The sequence below is a fragment of the Ascaphus truei genome, chromosome 14, assembly GCF_040206685.1.
Source record: "Ascaphus truei isolate aAscTru1 chromosome 14, aAscTru1.hap1, whole genome shotgun sequence".
In the NCBI taxonomy this organism is placed as follows: domain Eukaryota; kingdom Metazoa; phylum Chordata; class Amphibia; order Anura; family Ascaphidae; genus Ascaphus; species Ascaphus truei.
This window is the reverse complement of record NC_134496.1, coordinates 36,108,767-36,129,601: the sequence shown is the minus strand read 5'-3', so window position 1 is coordinate 36,129,601 and position 20,835 is coordinate 36,108,767. Positions and strand designations below refer to the sequence as shown.

At 46.3% G+C, this 20,835-nt stretch overlaps 1 protein-coding gene across 4 annotated transcripts in view; it reads right to left on the bottom strand.

Moving 5' to 3' along the window:
* MED12L (mediator complex subunit 12L) overlaps positions 1-20,835 on the bottom strand; it is a 280,612-nt gene that overhangs the window by 246,889 nt on the left and 12,888 nt on the right. For all 4 annotated transcript variants that reach the window (XM_075570445.1, XM_075570448.1, XM_075570447.1 and 1 more), the window contains exons 3-4: positions 16,980-17,084; positions 15,073-15,264 (exon numbers count right to left, since the gene is read on the bottom strand). In XM_075570445.1, the coding sequence (XP_075426560.1) occupies positions 15,073-15,264; positions 16,980-17,084 (297 nt within the window). The remainder of the gene's footprint in view (positions 1-15,072; positions 15,265-16,979; positions 17,085-20,835) is intronic.

Genomic DNA, 20,835 nt, shown 5'->3' with positions numbered 1-20,835 from the left:
TGCTGTCCGGCCTTCCTGCCTCTCACCTGTCTCCGCTACAATCTATCCTAAACTCTGCTGCCAGAATCACTCTACTCTTTCCTAGATCTATCTCAGCATCTCCCCTCATGAAATCCCTCTCCTGGCTTCCGATCAAATCCCGCATCTCACACTCCATTCTTCTCCTCACTTTTAAAGCTTTACACTCTTCTGCCCCTCCTTACATCTCAGCCCTAATTTCTCGTTATGCAGCATCCAGACTCTTGCGTTCTTCTCAAGGATGTCTTCTTTCTACCCCCTTTGTATCTAAAGCCCTCTCCCGCCTTAAACCTTTTTCACTGACTGCCCCACACCTCTGCAATGCCCCTTCCCCTCAGTACCCGACTAGTACCCTCTCTATCCACCTTTAAGACCCACTTGCTTAAAGAAACATATGAATAGCACTGTGGATATTCTGAACACATGATACATAAAGCTTGGCCCCCTGCAGACGCACTTACCAGAACTCCCTCCTATTGTCTCTGTACGTTCTCCCTACCTATCAATTAGACTGTAAGCTCCTCGGAGCAGGGACTCCTCTTCCTTAATGTTACTTTTATGTCTAAAGCACTTATTCCCATGATCTGTTATTTATATTATCTGTTATTTATTTGATTACCACGTGTATTACTCCTGTGAAGCGCTATGTACATTAATGGCGCTATATAAATAAAGACATACAATACAAACGTTCAAAATCTTCATTTGCCTACAACATGACTACAAATGTCAACGCTATTCTACGACCCATTGACCAGATATCTCTAAAGAGGGACATAGAGGGTGGTCATAAGTGTCAAAGTTATATTCCAATCTCTTAGCTTAAAGGAGCACAGCAATCGATTTTTTTTTACCATTGGTTTGAAGCAGGGGGTCTCCGGAGCTGGACCCCCATTCATTTCCGCACATTTGGACCCCCCGCTTCTCGAGATCCTTACCACCAAAGGGGGTGCCGGTATCTCCAGGTTTTCAAAGCTCCTGTGTCACATTGGCCAATTGGAGGCCGCACCGGGTGACATCATGGCTTCCTATTGGCCCGTGGGCACGGGAGATTTAAACAGCAGCCGTTACATGATCCCTGCTAGCCGAGCGGCTACCGGCACCCCCTCCGGAGGTCTGTATTTCCGGAAGCAGGGAGTACCCGGAGCTGAAATTAATGGGGTTCAGCTACGGAGACCCCCTCCTTCAATCCTACAGTACGTTTAAAAAAACTTTGCAAAATAAATAATAAAAGGATTGATGGCTTGCATTGCCACTTTAAAACAAAAGGAGAATTTGCACATAGTTTGTGTATTAAATAAATTATATTATTTATTTATAAAAATGTATGTCCTGGGCACAAAGTTATGATGACAAATACATAGTTACATTAGGTGAACAGGGTTATACATCTTCTTATACTATATTAGTGAAAGCACTGTATGTTTGCCTGCCTGCCTGCATGCATGCATGCCTGCCTGCTGGATGTCCGGTGTCCCTAGGGACAATGCCATTGCACCTTTGGCCTGTCACTCCGCCTCAGGCCATGCCCGCCCCCGCACCATGCCCGCCCCCGCACACCTGTCATTGGTCGGCCCATGCCCCCCCCCCCGCACCATGCCCGCCCCCGCACACCTCTCATTGGTCTAAGGCCAACAACACTGACACACTGTCACACCCCTCACTGAGCTACACCACTGACACACTCTACCACCCCTCACTGAGCTTTGGGAATTGCTGCACCTAACCCTAACTGCTCTGAGACATTTGCACAACTGACAGATTTGAAACTTTTTTGGGACAACCCTGACCACCTGCTACCTCACCACCTTCTAACAATCAGGTACAGAGTCTTCTCTCTATAAATACTCTTCTCTCTATAAATACAACCACATCCACACACCGCCTCTTCAAAACACCACCCTCGCACACCCCCACCCCACACTCTGCTCCAGGGCTACCGACTCACCATTAACCACCATTAAACACCCCTCCCCCCCCCCCCCGCTCATCACCTCCACCGCATGGTGCTCATCCGGAGGCATACTGACTTGCCATTAACACCCCCCCCCCCCTCACCTCCACCACGGACACCATTATTAACCCCCCCCCCCCGCTCCTCACCTCCACTACGGACCCCATTAACCCCCCCCAAACACCACCCCCCCCCCCCCCGGTCCTCACCCGTCCTCACCGCTCCCACCTCCACAACGCCCACCGCATGGTGTTCATCCACACCCATACCCCCCCCGCTCCTCACCTCCAGCGCATGCATGCTCCTCATCCGGAGCATGAAAGACGCCATTAACCCCCCCCCCCCCCCCCCGCTCCTCACCTCCACCGCATCCTGCTCATCCGGAGTAAAAAACACGCCATTTACAACACCCCCCCGCTCCTCTCCTCCACCGCATGGTGCTCATCCGGAGCAAAAAATACCCCATTAACACCACCCGCCCCCCCCGCTCCTCTCCTCCACCGCATGGTGCTCATCCGGAGCCACAAAGACGCCATTAACCCCCCCCCCCCGCTCCTCACCTCCACCGCATCCTGCTCATCCGGAGTAAAAAACACGCCATTTACAACACCCCCCCCGCTCCTCTCCTCCACCGCATGGTGCTCATCCGGAGCAAAAAATACCCCATTAACACCACCCGCCCCCCCCGCTCCTCTCCTCCACCGCATGGTGCTCATCCGGAGCAAAAAATACCCCATTAACACCACCCGCCCCCCCGCTCCTCTCCTCCACCGCATGGTGCTCATCCGGAGCCACAAAGACGCCATTAACCCCCCCCCGCTCCTCACCTCCACCGCATCCTGCTCATCCGGAGTAAAACACACACCATTAACAACACCCCCCCGCTCCTCTCCTCCACCGCAAGGTGCTCATCCGGATCAAATAAAAAACACATTAACACCCCCCCCCGCTCCTCACCTCCACCGCATGGATCAAAAAATACCCCATTACCAACACCCGCCCCCCTCCTCCACCGCATGGTGCTCATCCGGAGAAGAAAAAAAACATTACCACCACCCCGCTCCACCGCTCCTCTCCTCCACCGCATGCTGATCATCCGGGGCCATACTCATCCACTCACCCACCCCCCTCATCCACTCACCCCCCCTCATCCACTCACACCCCCCCTCCTCCACTCACCCCCCCCCTCCTCCACTCACCCCCCCCCCCCTCCTCCACTCACCCCCCCCCCCCTCCTCCACTCACCCCCCCCTCCTCCACTCACCCCCCCCCTCCTCCACTCACCCCCCCTCCTCCACTCACCCCCCCCCTCCTCCACTCACCCCCCCCCTCCTCCACTCACCCCCCCCCTCCTCCACTCACCCCCCCTCCTCATCCACTCACCCCCCCTCCTCATCCCCTACCCCCCCTCCTCATCCCCTCCCCCCCCCTCACTCACCCCCCCCTCCTCATCCACTCCATCCCCTCCTCATCCACTCACCCCCCATCTCATCCCCTCTCCCCCCCTCCTCATCCACTCAACCCCCCTCCTCATCCACTCAACCCCCCTCCTCATCCACTCAACCCCCCTCCTCATCCACTCAACCCCCCTCCTCATCCACTCAGCCCCCTCCTCATCCCCTCCCCCTATCTCATCCCCTCCCCCCCCCATCTCATCCCCTCCCCCCCCCATCTCATCCCCTCCCCCCCCCATCTCATCCCCTCCCCCCCCATCTCATCCCCTCCCCCCCCATCTCATCCCCTCTTCCCCCCCATCTCATCCCCTCTTCCCCCCCTCCTCATCCCCTCTTCCCCCCCTCCTCATCCACTCACCCCCCCTCCTCATCCACTCCCCCCCTCATCATCCCCCTCCCCCCTCCTCATACACTCCCCCCCTCCTCATACACTCACCCCCCCACTCCTCATCCACTCCCCCCCTCCTCATCCCCTCCCCCCCCTCCTCATCCACTCCCCCCCTCCTCATCCCCTCCCCCCCCTCCATCCTCATCCCCTCCCTCACCCCCCCCCCCACAACATCACCCCCCCCCAGCCCACATCATCCCACCCCCCCACCACACATCACCCACAACCACATCCACCCCCCCCAGCACACATCACCCCCCCACATCACCCCCACCCTCCCACCCCACATGCCCACATCACCCCCACCCTCCCACCCCACATCCCCCACGCCCACATCCCCCCCCCCACCCTCCCACCCCACATCCCCCACGCCCACATCCCCCACCCTCCCACCCCACATCCCCCACGCCCACATCCCCCACCCTCCCACCCCACATCCCCCACGCCCACATCCCCCACCCTCCCACCCCACATGCCCACACGCCCCACATCCCCCACCCTCCCACCCCACATCCCCCACGCCCACATCCCCCACCCTCCCACCCCACGCCCACATCCCCCACCCTCCCACCCCACATCCCCCACGCCCACATCCCCCACCCTCCCACCCCACATCCCCCACGCCCACATCCCCCACCCTCCCACCCCCACATCCCCCACGCCCACATCCCCCATCCTCCCACCCCACATCCCCCACCCTCCCACCCCACATCCCCCACGCCCACATCCCCCACCCTCCCACCCCACATCCCCCACCCTCCCACCCCACATCCCCCACCCCCCCCACCCTCCCACCCCACATCCCCCACGCCCACATCCCCCCACCCTCCCACCCCACATCCCCCACCCTCCCACCCCACATCCCCCACGCCCACATCCCCCCACCCTCCCACCCCACATCCCCCACCCTCCCACCCCACATCCCCCACGCCCACACACATCCCCCACGCCCACACACATCCCCCACCCCACATCCCCCACGCCCACATCCCCCACCCTCCCACCCCACATCCCCCACCCCACATCCCCCACGCCCACCCTCCCACCCCACGCCCCCCACCCTCCCACCCCACGCCCCCCACCCTCCCACCCCACATCCCCCACATCCCCCACCCTCCCACCCCACATCCCCCACATCCCCCACCCTCCCACCCCACGCCCACATCCCCCACCCTCCCACCCCACATCCCCCACGCCCACATCCCCCCACCCTCCCACCCCACATCCCCCACGCCCACACACATCCCCCACGCCCACACACATCCCCCACCCCACATCCCCCACGCCCACATCCCCCACCCTCCCACCCCACATCCCCCACCCCACATCCCCCACGCCCACCCTCCCACCCCACGCCCCCCCACCCTCCCACCCCACGCCCCCCACCCTCCCACCCCCACATCCCCCACATCCCCCCACCCTCCCCACCCCACGCCCACATCCCCCACCCTCCCACCCCACATCCCCCACGCCCACATCCCCCACCCTCCCACCCCACATCCCCCACGCCCACATCAAACACCCTCCCACCCCACATCCCCCACGCCCACCCTCCCACCGAACATCCCCCACGCACACATCAACCCCCCCCCCCCACCCCCACATCGCGGGATGCTCCTCACCTCCCCAACTCACCTCACACACACAACAGTCACACACACCCACACAACACCACCTCATCCACACACAACACTCCTGTGCTTATACGCCACACACAACAACTATTCAACAATCCCCTAACTCCCAACAACACCATAAACACTGGAAACACACCTCCCCTTCACCTTGCTCCTAGACACACTACACTCAATTAAATTTAAATTCACACGGCTGACCACCAAACACCCTTTGACATCAACCCCCCACCCCCCCCCAAACGTGTACAGCAACACACCCCCTACGCCACGCTAACTCAGGTCTTCCTTTAAATAAATGATATTTGGAACACAATTAAACTGGAGCCGTCTGTGTCATTTCTTGCACAAACACTCAACTCACCAACACACACAACACCCACACATAACTCACACACACCTGCACCAAACACAAGAAAAATTCCTACATACACACACACACACACCTCTGAGCACCAAACAAACAACACTCACACATACACCCACAACACACAACCAACACTTACAAATAACACTCAATCACACCACCCCACCACCACTCGCACACCCAATACTCACAACTCTCACTCGCTCACACACCGCACACTCAATCACCAACACATAACACACAACACCACACTCACCCACCCACAAACACCACACTCAATCAACAACACACTAACACATACCCACAACACACTCGCACAACCACCAACCCCACACTCACACACAACCAATACTCACACACACCACTAAAAAAGTACACATACACACACTATTCACACACAAACAACATTCACACAACACTCACAATCAACCACCAAGACACATAACATTCAAACACACACCACACCACACAACAACCAGTAAACAACCATAAATACTGTCACACTTAACCCATTTACAACCCTTTCACAGACCACTGCGGATGCCTTGAACACCTCTACACCTGAACGCTGTTCCATCCAAGTCTCCGTTGACACAACAACATCAGGAAGTATACTAAACACACACACACTGCAACACTTTAAGAACATCACACATCACACCTACCGCAACACACACACACACAATATACTTTAAACAACTCAAGTTACACACACAACACCTCTACACCACCTACAATACCGCACTTCAAAACAACAACACAAACAACACCTCTTGCCAACACAAAACATGCCACCAAAAAAACACCTTTGCAAAACTAAACACACGCACACACACACAACAACCATATCTAATACAACACACAATGCACACACAAATTTCATGCACACACAAAATCAAAACAAGCAACTCACACAAAAAAACACAATAGCTCAACAACAAATACTCACAAACACAACATCAACACTAACAGATAACACACAGCAACATCACACACTACTTCCATATAATACACACACACCAGCTACATCAAAGGGACAAATAAACACACAGCATCATAACACACAAAATCATCAACACACACACACACACACAACATCACCTGATAATCAAACACTACAGCGCCAAACACGCCTTGCACAACAAAGAGACAGAGCCAGAATCAGAAGAGCGACACAACGAGAACACCAACAACAAAAACACAGAGACACACCCCAGTACATCAACATCCACTCAAACTCAAGAACACCATGAGTCACACCTTGAAAAACAACAACAAAGTAGTACAAGACCACCAACTGTACACACTACACAACAGCATGCGGCATACCTTGCAAAAGACCAACAACGGGCTAAAAGATCACGCGCTGCAGAGACTACAGAACAGCATGCGGCACGCCTTGCAAAAAACCAACAACGTGCTACAACATCACGCGCTGCAGAGACTACAGAACAGCATGCGGCACGCCTTGCAAAAGAACAACTACGTCGTGCTATATCACGCGCTGCAGACACTACAGAACACCATGACGCACGCCTTGCAAAAGACCAACAACGTCGTACAAGATCACGTGCTGCTGAGACACCAGAACACCATGCGGCACGCCTTGCAAAAGAACAACAACGTCGTGCAACATCACGCGCTGCAGAGACACCACAACACCATGACGCACGCCTTGCAAAAGAACAACAACGTCGTACAACATCACGCGCTGCCGAGACACCACAACACCATGACGCACGCCTTGCAAAACAACAACAACGTCGTGCAATATCACGCGCTGCCGAGACACCACAACACCATGACGCACGCCTTGCAAAAGAACAACAACGTCGTGCAATATCACGCGCTGCCGAGGACACCACAACACCATGACGCACGCCTTGCAAAAGAACAACAACGTCGTGCAATATCACGCGCTGCCGAGACACCACAACACCATGACGCACGCCTTGCAAAAGAACAACAACGTCGTGCAATATCACGCGCTGCAGAGACACCAGAACACCATGACGCACGCCTTGCAAAAGAACAACAACGTCGTACAACATCACGCGCTGCAGAGACACCACAACACCATGACGCACGCCTTGCAAAAGAACAACAACGTCGTACAACATCACGCGCTGCAGAGACACCACAACACCATGACGCACGCCTTGCAAAAGAACAACAACGTCGTACAACATCACGCGCTGCAGAGACACCAGAAAACCATGACGCACGCCTTGCAAAAGAACAACAACGTCGTACAACATCACGCGATGCAGAGACACCAGAAGAACAGAAAATACGGCTGGCTAAAAATACACTACGAGCTACAACATCAAGAGCCACAGAGACTCAACAACAACATGAAACACGCCTTGCTAAAGACAGAACAATACGGCGCACATCAAGAGCACAACTAAACACAACAACACAGACAGTACAAGAACAACAACAACACACACATACTACATTAACGCATTCAACACATTACACTTTGCTACGCGCTGCTTTTCTATATAATCCACACATACTATACCACCAACATCCAAACGTCAACATTGGACACATGGACACTATATGCCGCTACTGTCAAGCAAAGAAATTCCACAAGGAATCAGCTGGAATGTGCTGCAGCAATGGCAAAGTTCACCTAGCACCTCTACACTCACCACCAGATCCACTTCTTTCATACATGTCAGCCACAACTTCAGAATCTAAACATTTTCTACAAAACATACGCAAATACAACTCCTGTTTCCAAATGACATCCTTTGGTGCTACATCTATAGTGGAACAAATAGGATTTAAAAGTACTTTCAAAGTACAAGGTCAAGTTTACCACAGGGCTGGCTCTCTGCTCCCATTACCAGAACAAGATCCACAATTCTTGCAAATTTACTTCATGGGTGATGAACAACAACAAGCTGATCAAAGATGCCATTGGATACCCAATACAAGACGTGATATTGTCATCTCCTTACAAAGGATGTTACATGAACACAACCATCTCATTAACACATTCAAAACATCACTTGAACTCATGCCAACTGATGACTATAAAGTCATTATCAGAGCTGACAAAACACCAGTGGGCCAACATGAACGTCGCTTTAATGCTCCACAAATCAACGAAGTCGCTATTGTTATAGCAGGGGAACAATTTAATACACGTGACATCATTCTTCAGCGACGTGCTCATTCACTCACACGCATTTGTGAAACACATCGCTCATATGATGCTCTTCAATACCCTCTCATACTTTGGAACGGGGACGATGGCTATCACTTCAACATCATGCAAGTAGACCCAGCTTCCCAAGCAAACACTAAAAAAACTGTCTCCGCTATGGACTTCTACGCATACAGATTAATGATACGAGATGCATCGCGAAACCACATTTTACATTGTCGCCAACTATTTCATCAGTTTATTGTTGACATGTATGCTAAAATTGAAAGTGAGCGTCTTCTATACATACGTTTACATCAAAAACAACTTCGCGTTGATCAATACATACATCTAAAGGATGCTGTTGGCAATGATGGTCACGTTGACAACATAGGCAAAATGTTAATTCTACCAGCAACATTCACAGGAAGTCCTCGACACATGCACGAATATGCTCAAGACGCTATGGCATATGTTCGAGCGTATGGACGACCAGATTTTTTTATTACATTTACATGTAATCCAGCTTGGCCAGAAATAACTATTGAACTTGCGCATGGACAGGCACACAGCGATCGACACGACTTAATTGCCAGAGTATTTAGACAAAAACTAATCAAATTAATTCACATCATCACTAAGACTTATATCTTTGGACAAACACGATGCTGGATGTACTCAATTGAGTGGCAGAAAAGAGGTCTTCCACATGCCCATATTCTTATATGGCTCAAAGAAAAAATACATGCCATAGACATCGATAAAGTTATCTCTGCAGAGTTGCCACATCCAGAAGAAGACCCAATACTATTTGCAATAGTCACAAAGAATATGATTCATGGCCCATGTGGAAACATTAATATTCAGGCACCATGTATGAAAGACGGTAAATGCACAAAAAAATTTCCTAAACCATTCATTGCAGACACACAAAGTGGAGATGATGGATATCCTCAATATCGAAGACGCGCTCCCACAGACGGTGGATACACAGCAACAATGACTATTCGAGGCAACAAAAACATCCAAGTTGACAACAAATGGGTTGTTCCATATTGTCCACTTCTAACTAAAATGTATAACGCACACATTAATGTTGAATACTGCAATTCCGTTAAATCTATTAAATACATTTGCAAGTATGTCAACAAGGGAAGCGACATGGCCATTTTTGGAATAACAAATGAACACATCAGGGACGAAGTTACGCTCTACCAGCTGGGAAGATATATCAGTAGTAATGAAGCCGTTTGGAGGATTTTAGCTTTTCCCATTCACGAACGACACCCAACCGTTGTTCACCTCACTGTTCATTTAGAAAATGGACAGAGAGTATACTTCACACCTCACAATGCAGAGGCAGTTGCTGCTCAACCACCAAACACAACTTTAACTGCCTTCTTTCAATTATGTCAACACGACTCTTTTGCAAGGACATTGCTTTATCCGGAAACTCCACGATATTATACTTGGAATACATCAACAAAAATGTTCAAGAAAAGAAAGCAGGGTATAGCTGTTCCCGGAACTGATGCCCTTGCAAGTGATGCCTTGGGCCGTGTGTACACAGTTCACCCAAACAACGCTGAATGCTTCTTTCTACGAATGCTACTTCATACCATTCCAGGCCCAACTTCATTTGACGCTCTTAAAAATGTCAACGGTCAACTTTGTGAGACTTATCGAGAAGCTTGCCAAAAACTTGGATTACTAGAGGATGATCAACACTGGAATACTACATTAGCCGAAGCTGCATTACACTCATTACCAGTAAAAATTCGCAACCTTTTTGCCATTATCCTTACCACCTGCAATCCATCAAACCCCAACACTCTATGGGACACATATCGAGAAAGCATGAGTGAAGATATACTTGCCAAAGCACAGAGAGACAATCCATCACTCAATGTTCACTTTTCACCTGAGATTTTCAACGAGGTACTCATATTGTTAGAAGATACATGTCTCTCTATAAATAACAAAACACTCCTTCAATTAGGTCTGCAAGCTCCACAACGTCAGCATAACGATGTACTCAATACGGACCTTATGCGAGAGAAACAATACAATATTTCGCTGCTCAAAGAATATGTTGCAACAAGAAAACCTATGTTAATTGCTGAACAACTTTACACCTATGAGAACATCATGGAGCACATCAACAATGGACAAGGTGCAATACTGTTTCTTGATGCTCCAGGTGGAACCGGAAAAACATTTCTCATTAATTTACTCCTAGCCGAAATCAGAATGCACAATGATGTTGCACTTGCACTAGCATCATCTGGCATTGCAGCCACTCTTATGGATGGAGGAAGAACTGTGCACTCAGCTCTTAAATTACCGCTAAACATTGCTCATGAAGAAAATCCAACCTGTAATATCACCAAAACATCTGGACAAGCACGTGTTCTTCAAATTTGCAAACTTATTGTTTGGGATGAATGTACCATGGCACATAAAAAAGCACTTGAAGCCCTTAATAGAACCTTGCAAGACTTGCGCAACAATAAACAAATTATGGGTGGCGCTGTCATTCTTTTAGCTGGTGATTTCAGACAAACACTTCCAGTCATCCCACGATCCACACCAGCAGACGAACTTCATGCATGCCTCAAGTCCTCTATTTTATGGCGACATGTTAAACATTTCCCATTAACAACCAATATGCGAGTACAACTTCTGGGCCACTCAAATGACCAAGCTTTTGCAGACACCCTTCTTCAAATTGGTCAAGGTACTTTACCTACTGACTTAACATCAGGTGAAATTGCTTTTCCCACACATTTTTGTAACATGATGACATCACTTCAAGATCTCATACATAACGTCTATCCAAATCTATTACGCAATTACACAAACCACCAGTGGCTCTGTGAAAGAGCCATCCTTGCTGCCAAAAATACTTCTGTCAATGACCTAAATAATGCAATTCAAGACATTCTTCCAAACACAATTACTCAATACAACTCAATAGATACAGTTGTGGATAACGATGAAGCCGTGAACTATCCAACTGAATTCCTACACTCCCTGGAACCATCTGGAATGCCACCACCTTCGTCTGAAAGTTGGATCACCCATCATGCTACTTCGCAACCTCCACACACCTAACCTTTGTAATGGAACCAGATTGTGCATCAAAACATTGATGGCCAACCTAATTGAAGCTACTATCTTAACTGGCAACGCCAAAGGCCAAGATGTCTTCATCCCCCGCATTCCACTCATTCCTACAGACATGCCTTTTACTTTCAAACGGCTACAGTTCCCCATCAAACTAGCTTTTGCTATCACCATTAACAAAGCACAAGGACAATCTATAAAGTGCACTGGTATCAACTTAGAATCACCATGTTTCTCCCACGGCCAGTTATATGTTGCGTGCTCTAGAGTCGGATCCCCACAACAATTGTACGTCTTTGCTCCAAGTGGAACTACCAAAAATGTAGTTTACAAACAAGCATTACAATGAACATACACTTTGGTACATTTCCATCATCTCTACATATTATCATACCAACATCAACAAAACAATCACTCACTCAATTCACTGCACTCATCTTTTATTACAAACAATTTCACCAACACACACTTCACGATTACATCAAATACACTACTCTCAACAATGGACATAAACATATTTCAACAAGCCTTTACAACAATTACATTTTCATAACTAACAACCTTAACAATTAACATACACTTAACAAAATTTCCCTCATATACATGTGCTTTCTACTCTTTTTCTTTCACAAATACAATTTTTATATATATTACATAACATTCACATAACATTACAAGTTTACAATACAACATTTACACATACTTATTCACGCTTCACATCCCGGGCAACGCCGGGTCTCTCAGCTAGTTATATATAAAGTCATTGCATGAACAGTTAAATGTGAAAGTATCTTAAGACAGCAATCCCTCCACCTCCCCCCCCCCCCCCCCCAAACTCATTTTTTTAACCCACATTTCTTTTTTACGGGTGGGAACAGGGGAGGGATGGGGGAAGGGGCTGTTCCCCGAGCTGAACCTCGCTGTTTTCAGCTTCATTGACTCCCTGGTTCCCGAGATACTTACCAGTGAAGTTACAGGGTTCAAATGTCCCTCCAGGGAAACCAAATTTTAGGCCAATAGGAAGCCGCAGCAACATCGGTTGCAGCTTCCTATTGGACAGTCATTGAAATCTTCTACGTCATTGTTATTTTCATAAATGTGTGGCATCCTATTGGACAGTCAATTAAATGAGGGGGAAAAAAACTAAACTAAAAACAAACACATGGGGTGAGAATGTACGCATGATTATTCTGGGACCAGGGTCACATGTAGGATGTGAATGAGACCAGATAGCTTAACTCGACCCCTTTTGAAAGCACACCAAGTCCTGTATATTTTCTTACCTTTATTGGGAAAGCATCAGACATATAAAGGCACTTGTAGATGGTATGGTGTGGTGAGTGAGTGCTTCTCTAGGGTGAAGGTGTTTTGTAGTTAGAGGAAGGTAAAAACAGAATGGCCTTGCCAGGAAGTAGATAACATAAGAGGTACTCACTCAGCCTGCTTAGGATATAAAGGAAATGAGGGGTGCCTGGTAAACAGGAATAGTCTCAGGACTAAACTAACTTCTCAACAGAGACAGGGGGGGGTGGATTGACCCATTGTCAGCTAGGAGAATTGGGAGGTTGCTAGGGCAACCAGCTACTGACAGTGTACATAAGGGAATGTGTAACAATAATGTATCGATTACACAGGCACTGTCAGTTTTCAGAGCAGAGAAGCATGCAACTGAAATATAGAAGCTGGCAGTGAGAGGGCTGCAAAGGGGGGGAACAGAAATAAACAATCCTGTTTCAGGACAATGATTAAATTAACAGGTAAATTGGGTGGATCATATGGTTCTCATCTTCCATTAAAAAGGTATCTATGATTTTGTTTTTTTTCCCCTGTCGTTCTTTGTTCTGTACCCCAAAAGAAAACCTTAATAAAAAATGTGATTAAAAAAAAAACAAAAAAAAAAAAACACATCTATGTCTTGGCCAAACCTACAGAAAATATAAACCCAGCGAACAGAAAACCGATCTCCCACAATGGCTGCAAGAAACTCAATTGCAGCCATGTGGAAAAACCATTTGACCCCATCAAGGGCGGCTGTAAAGCGGAGAGTAGATGAGAGTAGAAGAGATGGGGTTGGAGAGGTTTACAGCCTTCCTGAACCATAGGGTCAAAGCATTTCATAATATTTGGGATTCCTGGATCAATGGATTATTCCTCCCCCCTTCCCTCCCCCCCAAAAAAAACATTTATTTTTAAAAGAAAAGAAAAACAGAAATAAAATAAGAGGCTTTAGAACCTTATGCGAGAGCCCCTTGGGGTTACCAAATAGTAGGATTGTGATTGTGTTTGGTTTAAATGTGCTGTTCAATGTTATTGATGTAGTACTGTAATAACTAACTACAGGCAGTCCTCGTTTTACAACGAATGGCTTATCCAACGCTATGCAATACATACCTATGTTCATTTTTACAACGCCAAAACGGCTTAGCAAACGCTCTTATGACACTTTGCAAAGTTGTTTATGTGTATATAATATATACTGTATTATACTATATAATATATTTTTATATTATATATATAATACAGTATATACACTATATAATTTATGTTTCTGCTGCGTATCTTATTGTCTGCATAAAATATTTTGTGTATTTTAGCATTAAAAATGCCTTCAGGAACGGAACCTTTCATTTAAACAGTGTTCCTATGGGAAAACGTGTTTCACTTTACAACGTTTCGCTATCCAACGCCAGTTTGAGTAACGCATTGTGTCGGATAACCGAGGACTGCCTGTATTGTTGTATACCTGATGGCAACCCTCCCCTCTCCCCTCTCCCTTTTTTCATTTGTACACAAAACGCAAAAACTTTTTGTGAAACTAAAAATTTAAATAAGCATCTACGAACTTCAACAACAACTTAGCAATAAATACATGCCCACTTTGTAACCACAATAAACAAATTAATTACAATTTTGCTATAACATTCTTGTCCGTTACTCAAATGTATGTTAAGATGTTCAAACATTTTCGTACCTTTTTTGCTAAAACCGTTAGTTGTTTGTTCCCTGCTAGATCTGTGAACCAGTTATGAATAGCGGCCTGAGAGCGAGCAGTCACCAGCCAATAGTTATCCTTGGCATTAACTTGCGGCTTTTTCCTCCCTGTGTCCTGGAAAGTGTTGAGTTTCAACTTTTCAGCTAAAATGCTACTAAAATAGGCTCCAATCTGGAAACAGAACGCAAACAGATAGGTTAGTGCGTTGTAGGCCTGGAGGAACCTTAACCAGTCTATGTTTTGGAGATAACCAAACAATATTGCATTTGTACTGTATGTAGTCGAATGGGCTTCTCTTATATTAGCCGAATCGGCCAATTGGGTTGTTTTTGCCCGAAATTCCCCATTGAATTAAATGGGGCATTGCGGCTGAAGTGACCAATATAGAATAAGCACCTATGTGCATTATCAGGAGTATTAATTCATTGGGCATTCCTAAAATGAGAGACAGAGCGAGACAGAGCGAGACAGAGCGAGACAGAGCGAGACAGAGCGAGACAGAGCGAGACAGAGCGAGACAGAGCGAGACAGAGCGAGACAGAGCGAGACAGAGCGAGACAGAGCGAGACAGAGCGAGACAGAGCGAGACAGAGCGAGACAGAGCGAGACAGAGCGAGACAGAGCGAGACAGAGCGAGACAGAGCGAGACAGAGCCCTTTCCAGGAGGCAGTCGTGGTGCACGGTAAGAGAGAAAAGGGATAGTCAGTGTAACGGGAGACCAGGCTATTTACACATTTTTACCAGGATCATTCATTGAGCAAAACAAGGTAGAGAAATAAATTGTAATTTATTCGGCATAAATTATCTTACACACCGTTAAAAACACAAAATACAGACGAAAAGACACACATACTGGGGGTCTGGGATTGAAAACTAGTCTTTCCTAGGTGCAGGGTACTCTATTGGAAAGTTTTACCCTGACCGGGACTTAGCCTGGAATCTTCTGGAACTCAAATCGGCATAAAAAATTCCATACGCCACCCCTACGTTAGTTTCTCGGAACTTGGTCCCTCCTGACCACGAGTCAGCATGAATCTCCTGGAACTCAAATCAGCATGAAGTCCCTGCTGCAACCGCTACATTCGATTCTGAGAACTTGGACGCAAAAGTCGGGACTTAGTTTCTGGTGGGCAGGGTTTTCAGGCTTGAAATCAAAGTCGGTTGCTTTGCTATTTTGCACAAAGCAACTTTGAAAAGCCCGCCCGCGCTCTTTCGGTTCTGACTCAAGGGGAGCACGCAATCTGATTGGCTCATAGCTTCTTATAGCTTTCCCTGCTCCAGCTGAAACATATAGAGGCAGAACTCAACAACCAATTAGCGCGTGGGAACTGCTCAAGCAGCCAGAGCCAAGCCGGATACTAAAGCAGGGTCAGCGGGAAATTTGACATAGCCAAGGGACATGCGCAAGCCTGCCACATCTCCCCCCCAGCTATCCCAATGCCACCTGCTGGGCAGGCCCCATAAGTCTGGCAGAACAAGTGGCATCCCGGAGGACTGCCATTGATCTCCAGACCTCGTACTCAGACTTTCCCCGCTCAGCAAATGCCATTCACACCTCTGGGCATCCTCTGAATGCTTTGAACTCTGATGTCCAGCAGACTGTGTACTGACGTAAGCTGAACTGCTAAAGCAGACTTCGAAGACAACAGCTTGCGAACGCCCCCCTGAGTTTTTAGACGTATTGCAGTATTGCAGACAGCGCTAATAAAATACTAATATTACGAGCGCTAAAATATCGCAATACACTCCGGACAAAAAAAAATGCATCTACGGCCGCACGAGGCTAAAGGCGGCCGCCACTGTATGTGAAAGTGCTTTTAATGTTAGTACTTTTAATATATATATATTAAATATATAACGAGAATAATGAGAACAGGTTACTTTACCTTGGACGGATTAATGACAATATTTCTAGCTGTTCCATGCTCATCTCCAGAGAAAGCTGGTTGGTTATTGAATCCTTGTTTTACATTCACTGCAGTTAATTCATCCTGAAATGAGGAACAATATACTCATGTATGACTTCATAATATAATAGAAATAAGGTGTACAAGGGCATAACATTCCTAGAGTTTTTAAATAAAGTAGAATCTCTTTTGTTACGTTGCTCCCCTCCCCGTCTCTTTAAAAGGGGGCAATCAAAGCGGCACTTAAAAAAAAAAAAAAAAAAAGATTTTTTTACTATATGCAGCCTTTGATTACCTTTATATGAAAATGAATTACCTAAGCTCCCGATTGATTAATTCTCTCATGATCGATCAGCAAAGATCCTGCTTTGCAGGGTTCACTAAAAGGACGCCTTTCAGTTTCAATCAATCTTTCAGTCAGTGTAACTCAGCAGCTACAATGTATTCTTTTATTACCAAGGTAACATTATCTATTGTTACAGTTTACGGCTCAAACTGCTGGGAATATTGGCAACAAATTATCACGAACAGGAAAGTGTTACAAAGACCTTGCACTGCTGGGGAGGTGGGCTAAAACCTGCTATAGAAATCAAAGGATGCTCAGTATATTAAAACTCATTCAAATGGCATTACAAGTGGATGAATATTTTTTTTAATGTAGTACGTATTATGTAATACTACAGAATGGATTTAAAATTAAATTCACATGTAGGATATTGCTTGGATTGCCTCCATGCTACACTGTATAACTATACTGTTTATTTTCAGCCCCTGACGCTCACTTAGTTTAAAAAGAAAAACACTTAAGGTTTAGTACAGACCCTTGTTAGCTGACCCATATACATTTTGTACTGTGTATCCCGCAGTTCTGCAAGGAAATGCTTATGGGATTGAAGGGAACCAATCCTGACCTCCCCGATAATAGAAAGTGCTTTAGCTCCCGATAGAAGGGATACGTTTCTCAAATTGGTTTGAACCTTAAGGAGACTTGGGCCCCCGATTCACTAAAGGGTGCTAAGCTTTACTTCCATTCAACTGAATGGGAGTTAAACTGGGATAAAGCTTACAACCCGTTCATGAATCTAGGTCTTGAAGCTTACATTTATACTTCTTCTACACTGCAGGTAAATCATAGGCAACTCCTAAAAATGAACTGTTTAAGGCATCAGTGATCAAAGTATGATGGCACTACTAAGTATACAGTATATAATACTTGCATACAGACAACTACCTGTACTTTTAATTCCTCTCGAACACTGTGTGGGATAGAAAGTTGAATACTTATTCAGCTGGAGACATAACATATGCAGGGAAGAGAGGCAGCCCCAGGCAGAGCATAACATAATCACTTTGACATTAAGGCAAATTATACAACAAAAAACAAAAATGCCCAACGCTACTTCCAATGTGACAAAAATACACAGTGCAATACCTATACTGTATATCTCTTGTAAAAAGGGTCATTTAATTTAACCCTTTGGCCAACTTTCCAAGTTGGCAGGTGAGTTTCAATTTGCCAGGTTACGACAGATCCAATGTGATCATTCTTCCTGTAATTATACAGGTTAATAAGAATTTTAACCCAGGTGAGTGCTAGGACCTACTACGGTTATGCCTTGTAAGTGGCAGCAGGCTTAAGATGCTTTGGCCAAAGGGTTACACTAAATGACCTTTTTTACAAGAGATATATAGGTATTGCACTGTGTATTTTTGTCACATTGGAAGTAGCTTTGGGCATTTTTGTTTTTTGTTGTATACATTTAGCCATGCCCACTAGCACTCCTTTTGACACTTATATGCATATATATATATATATATATATATATATATATATATATATATATATATATATATATATATATATATATATATATATATATATATATATATATATATATATATATATATATATATTATGTGGTAATGGTTGGGGTTTCTCAGAGCTTGTTGGGAATCTGTGTATTTTATTAAAGGCAAATTACCCTGAAAGATTAAATAAGATATTTAAATAAAAAATAAAAAAATTCCAAAACAGCAAATTGATGCTAAGAGAAATATAGGTGGAATACAGCATTACAGCAAAAAGATACCGTTATTTGTAATGTCTTTAAGGGAATATTTATGTTCAAGGAAAGTAGTGCCCCCCTAAGGACAACACGCAATACTCTAAATAAAAGGCCTTGTTGGTTAACAAAACAACCAGCCTGTTGAACGCTGTTAGCGATAGAAAAAATGGTTCGGCATTTCGAAGGTCTGCGGAAAGGGCGAAAAAGCTCTTGCAGAAATTCAGAAGCAGCTTAGAATTAGTTCAGGAAGTACCCTAAGGGGGTGCCATTCATATAGAGATAATACGTATACGGGTGCATGCTCAATGGGACGGCTATGTGAAAGAGATCGTATTATACTGGAGACAAATGATGCTACAGGCACTCACTACCATTGTACATACATTTTGAACCAACCAGATCTGGGGTTTACGCAATGGAAACAACAAAACAGGTCGAGTTTATTCACAATATATTTGTATAACCAGTAGAGCAGGGGTGGCCAACTCCAGTCCTCAAGGGCCGCCAGCAGGTTAGGTTTTAGGGATATCCCTGCTTCAGCACACATGGCTCAATCAAAATGACAGCCACATGTGCTGAAACAGGGATATCCCTTTAAATCCTGACCCGCTGGTGGTTCTGGAGTACGGGAGTTGGCCACCCTGCAGTGGAGTAATAAGAAAGCACACGGTTCAACCATAACTAAAGCCATTGAGCATTGTGTACAGCACGAGCCATTCTGCAATCTCCTGTTCTCAAAGAATAATCTGAACAGATCATAACACAGTCATCTAAACATAGGGAGAAATGAATCCATTTGCTACAGATACGGAGTTCCAGTTCCACTACTGCTCTCCAAACAAATGTATTGAGGGATATCCATGGTCATTATACAGCACAGAACACTAAGGTTCTGATGAGGAATGTGCCTTATATGGCTCTATTCCCCCATAATCCATTTGCAGAAACAAGTACACATTTTATGGAATATTGTCTAGCATATGACTCCAGTAATGAAGAGGTTAAGTAAAACACAGTTTGGTTAGTCAACACGTTTAAACTCCATTAAAGAGCTCAAACATTTAGACAAATTTGGTGCACTTAATTGAATTACTTATTTAAAAAGCAAATTAGTGTAGGATCCCTTTGGTAAGGACATTGAAACATAATTAGACATGCAAAAAAGGATTAACACTACAAGCATCACTGCCAATAATGTATCTAACCTCGGGTGATAAGACGGTTATATTGTGGTCTTCTGATGGTTTGGGCTGTAGGAACAGAGCTATCAAAAAATCGCCGCTAACATGCTCATTACTTTACATCAGTGGTCTCAAACTCAGTCCTCAAGGGCCACCAACAGACCAGCTTTTATGGATGTCCATGCTTCAGCATAGGTGGCTCAACCAGTGGCTCAGTATTTGACTGAGTCACCTGTGCTGAAGCAGGGATATCCATAAAAGCTGGCCCTTCAGGACTGAGTTTGAGACCCCCGCTTTATATGCATTTCTCAAGCCTCCAGTCAGGGAAACCTCTGTCACACCACGTTTTGGGGACGACCAAGAATCATTCCATTCACACTGTAAAAGCCAAGTGTGTTCAGTTGGTCATTTATTAATGGTCTATTCTGAAAGTTTGGCCTGCTGCAACTAGGGATCCCCAAGGCTGTAGAACAGTGTTTTTCAACAGGGGTTCCTAGGAAGCCTTGTGCTCCCCCGGGCATCCCTAAAGGGTTCCTTGCAATTTTCAGGTTATTTGAAATTATTTGTACCAAATAGAGAAGAATTTAC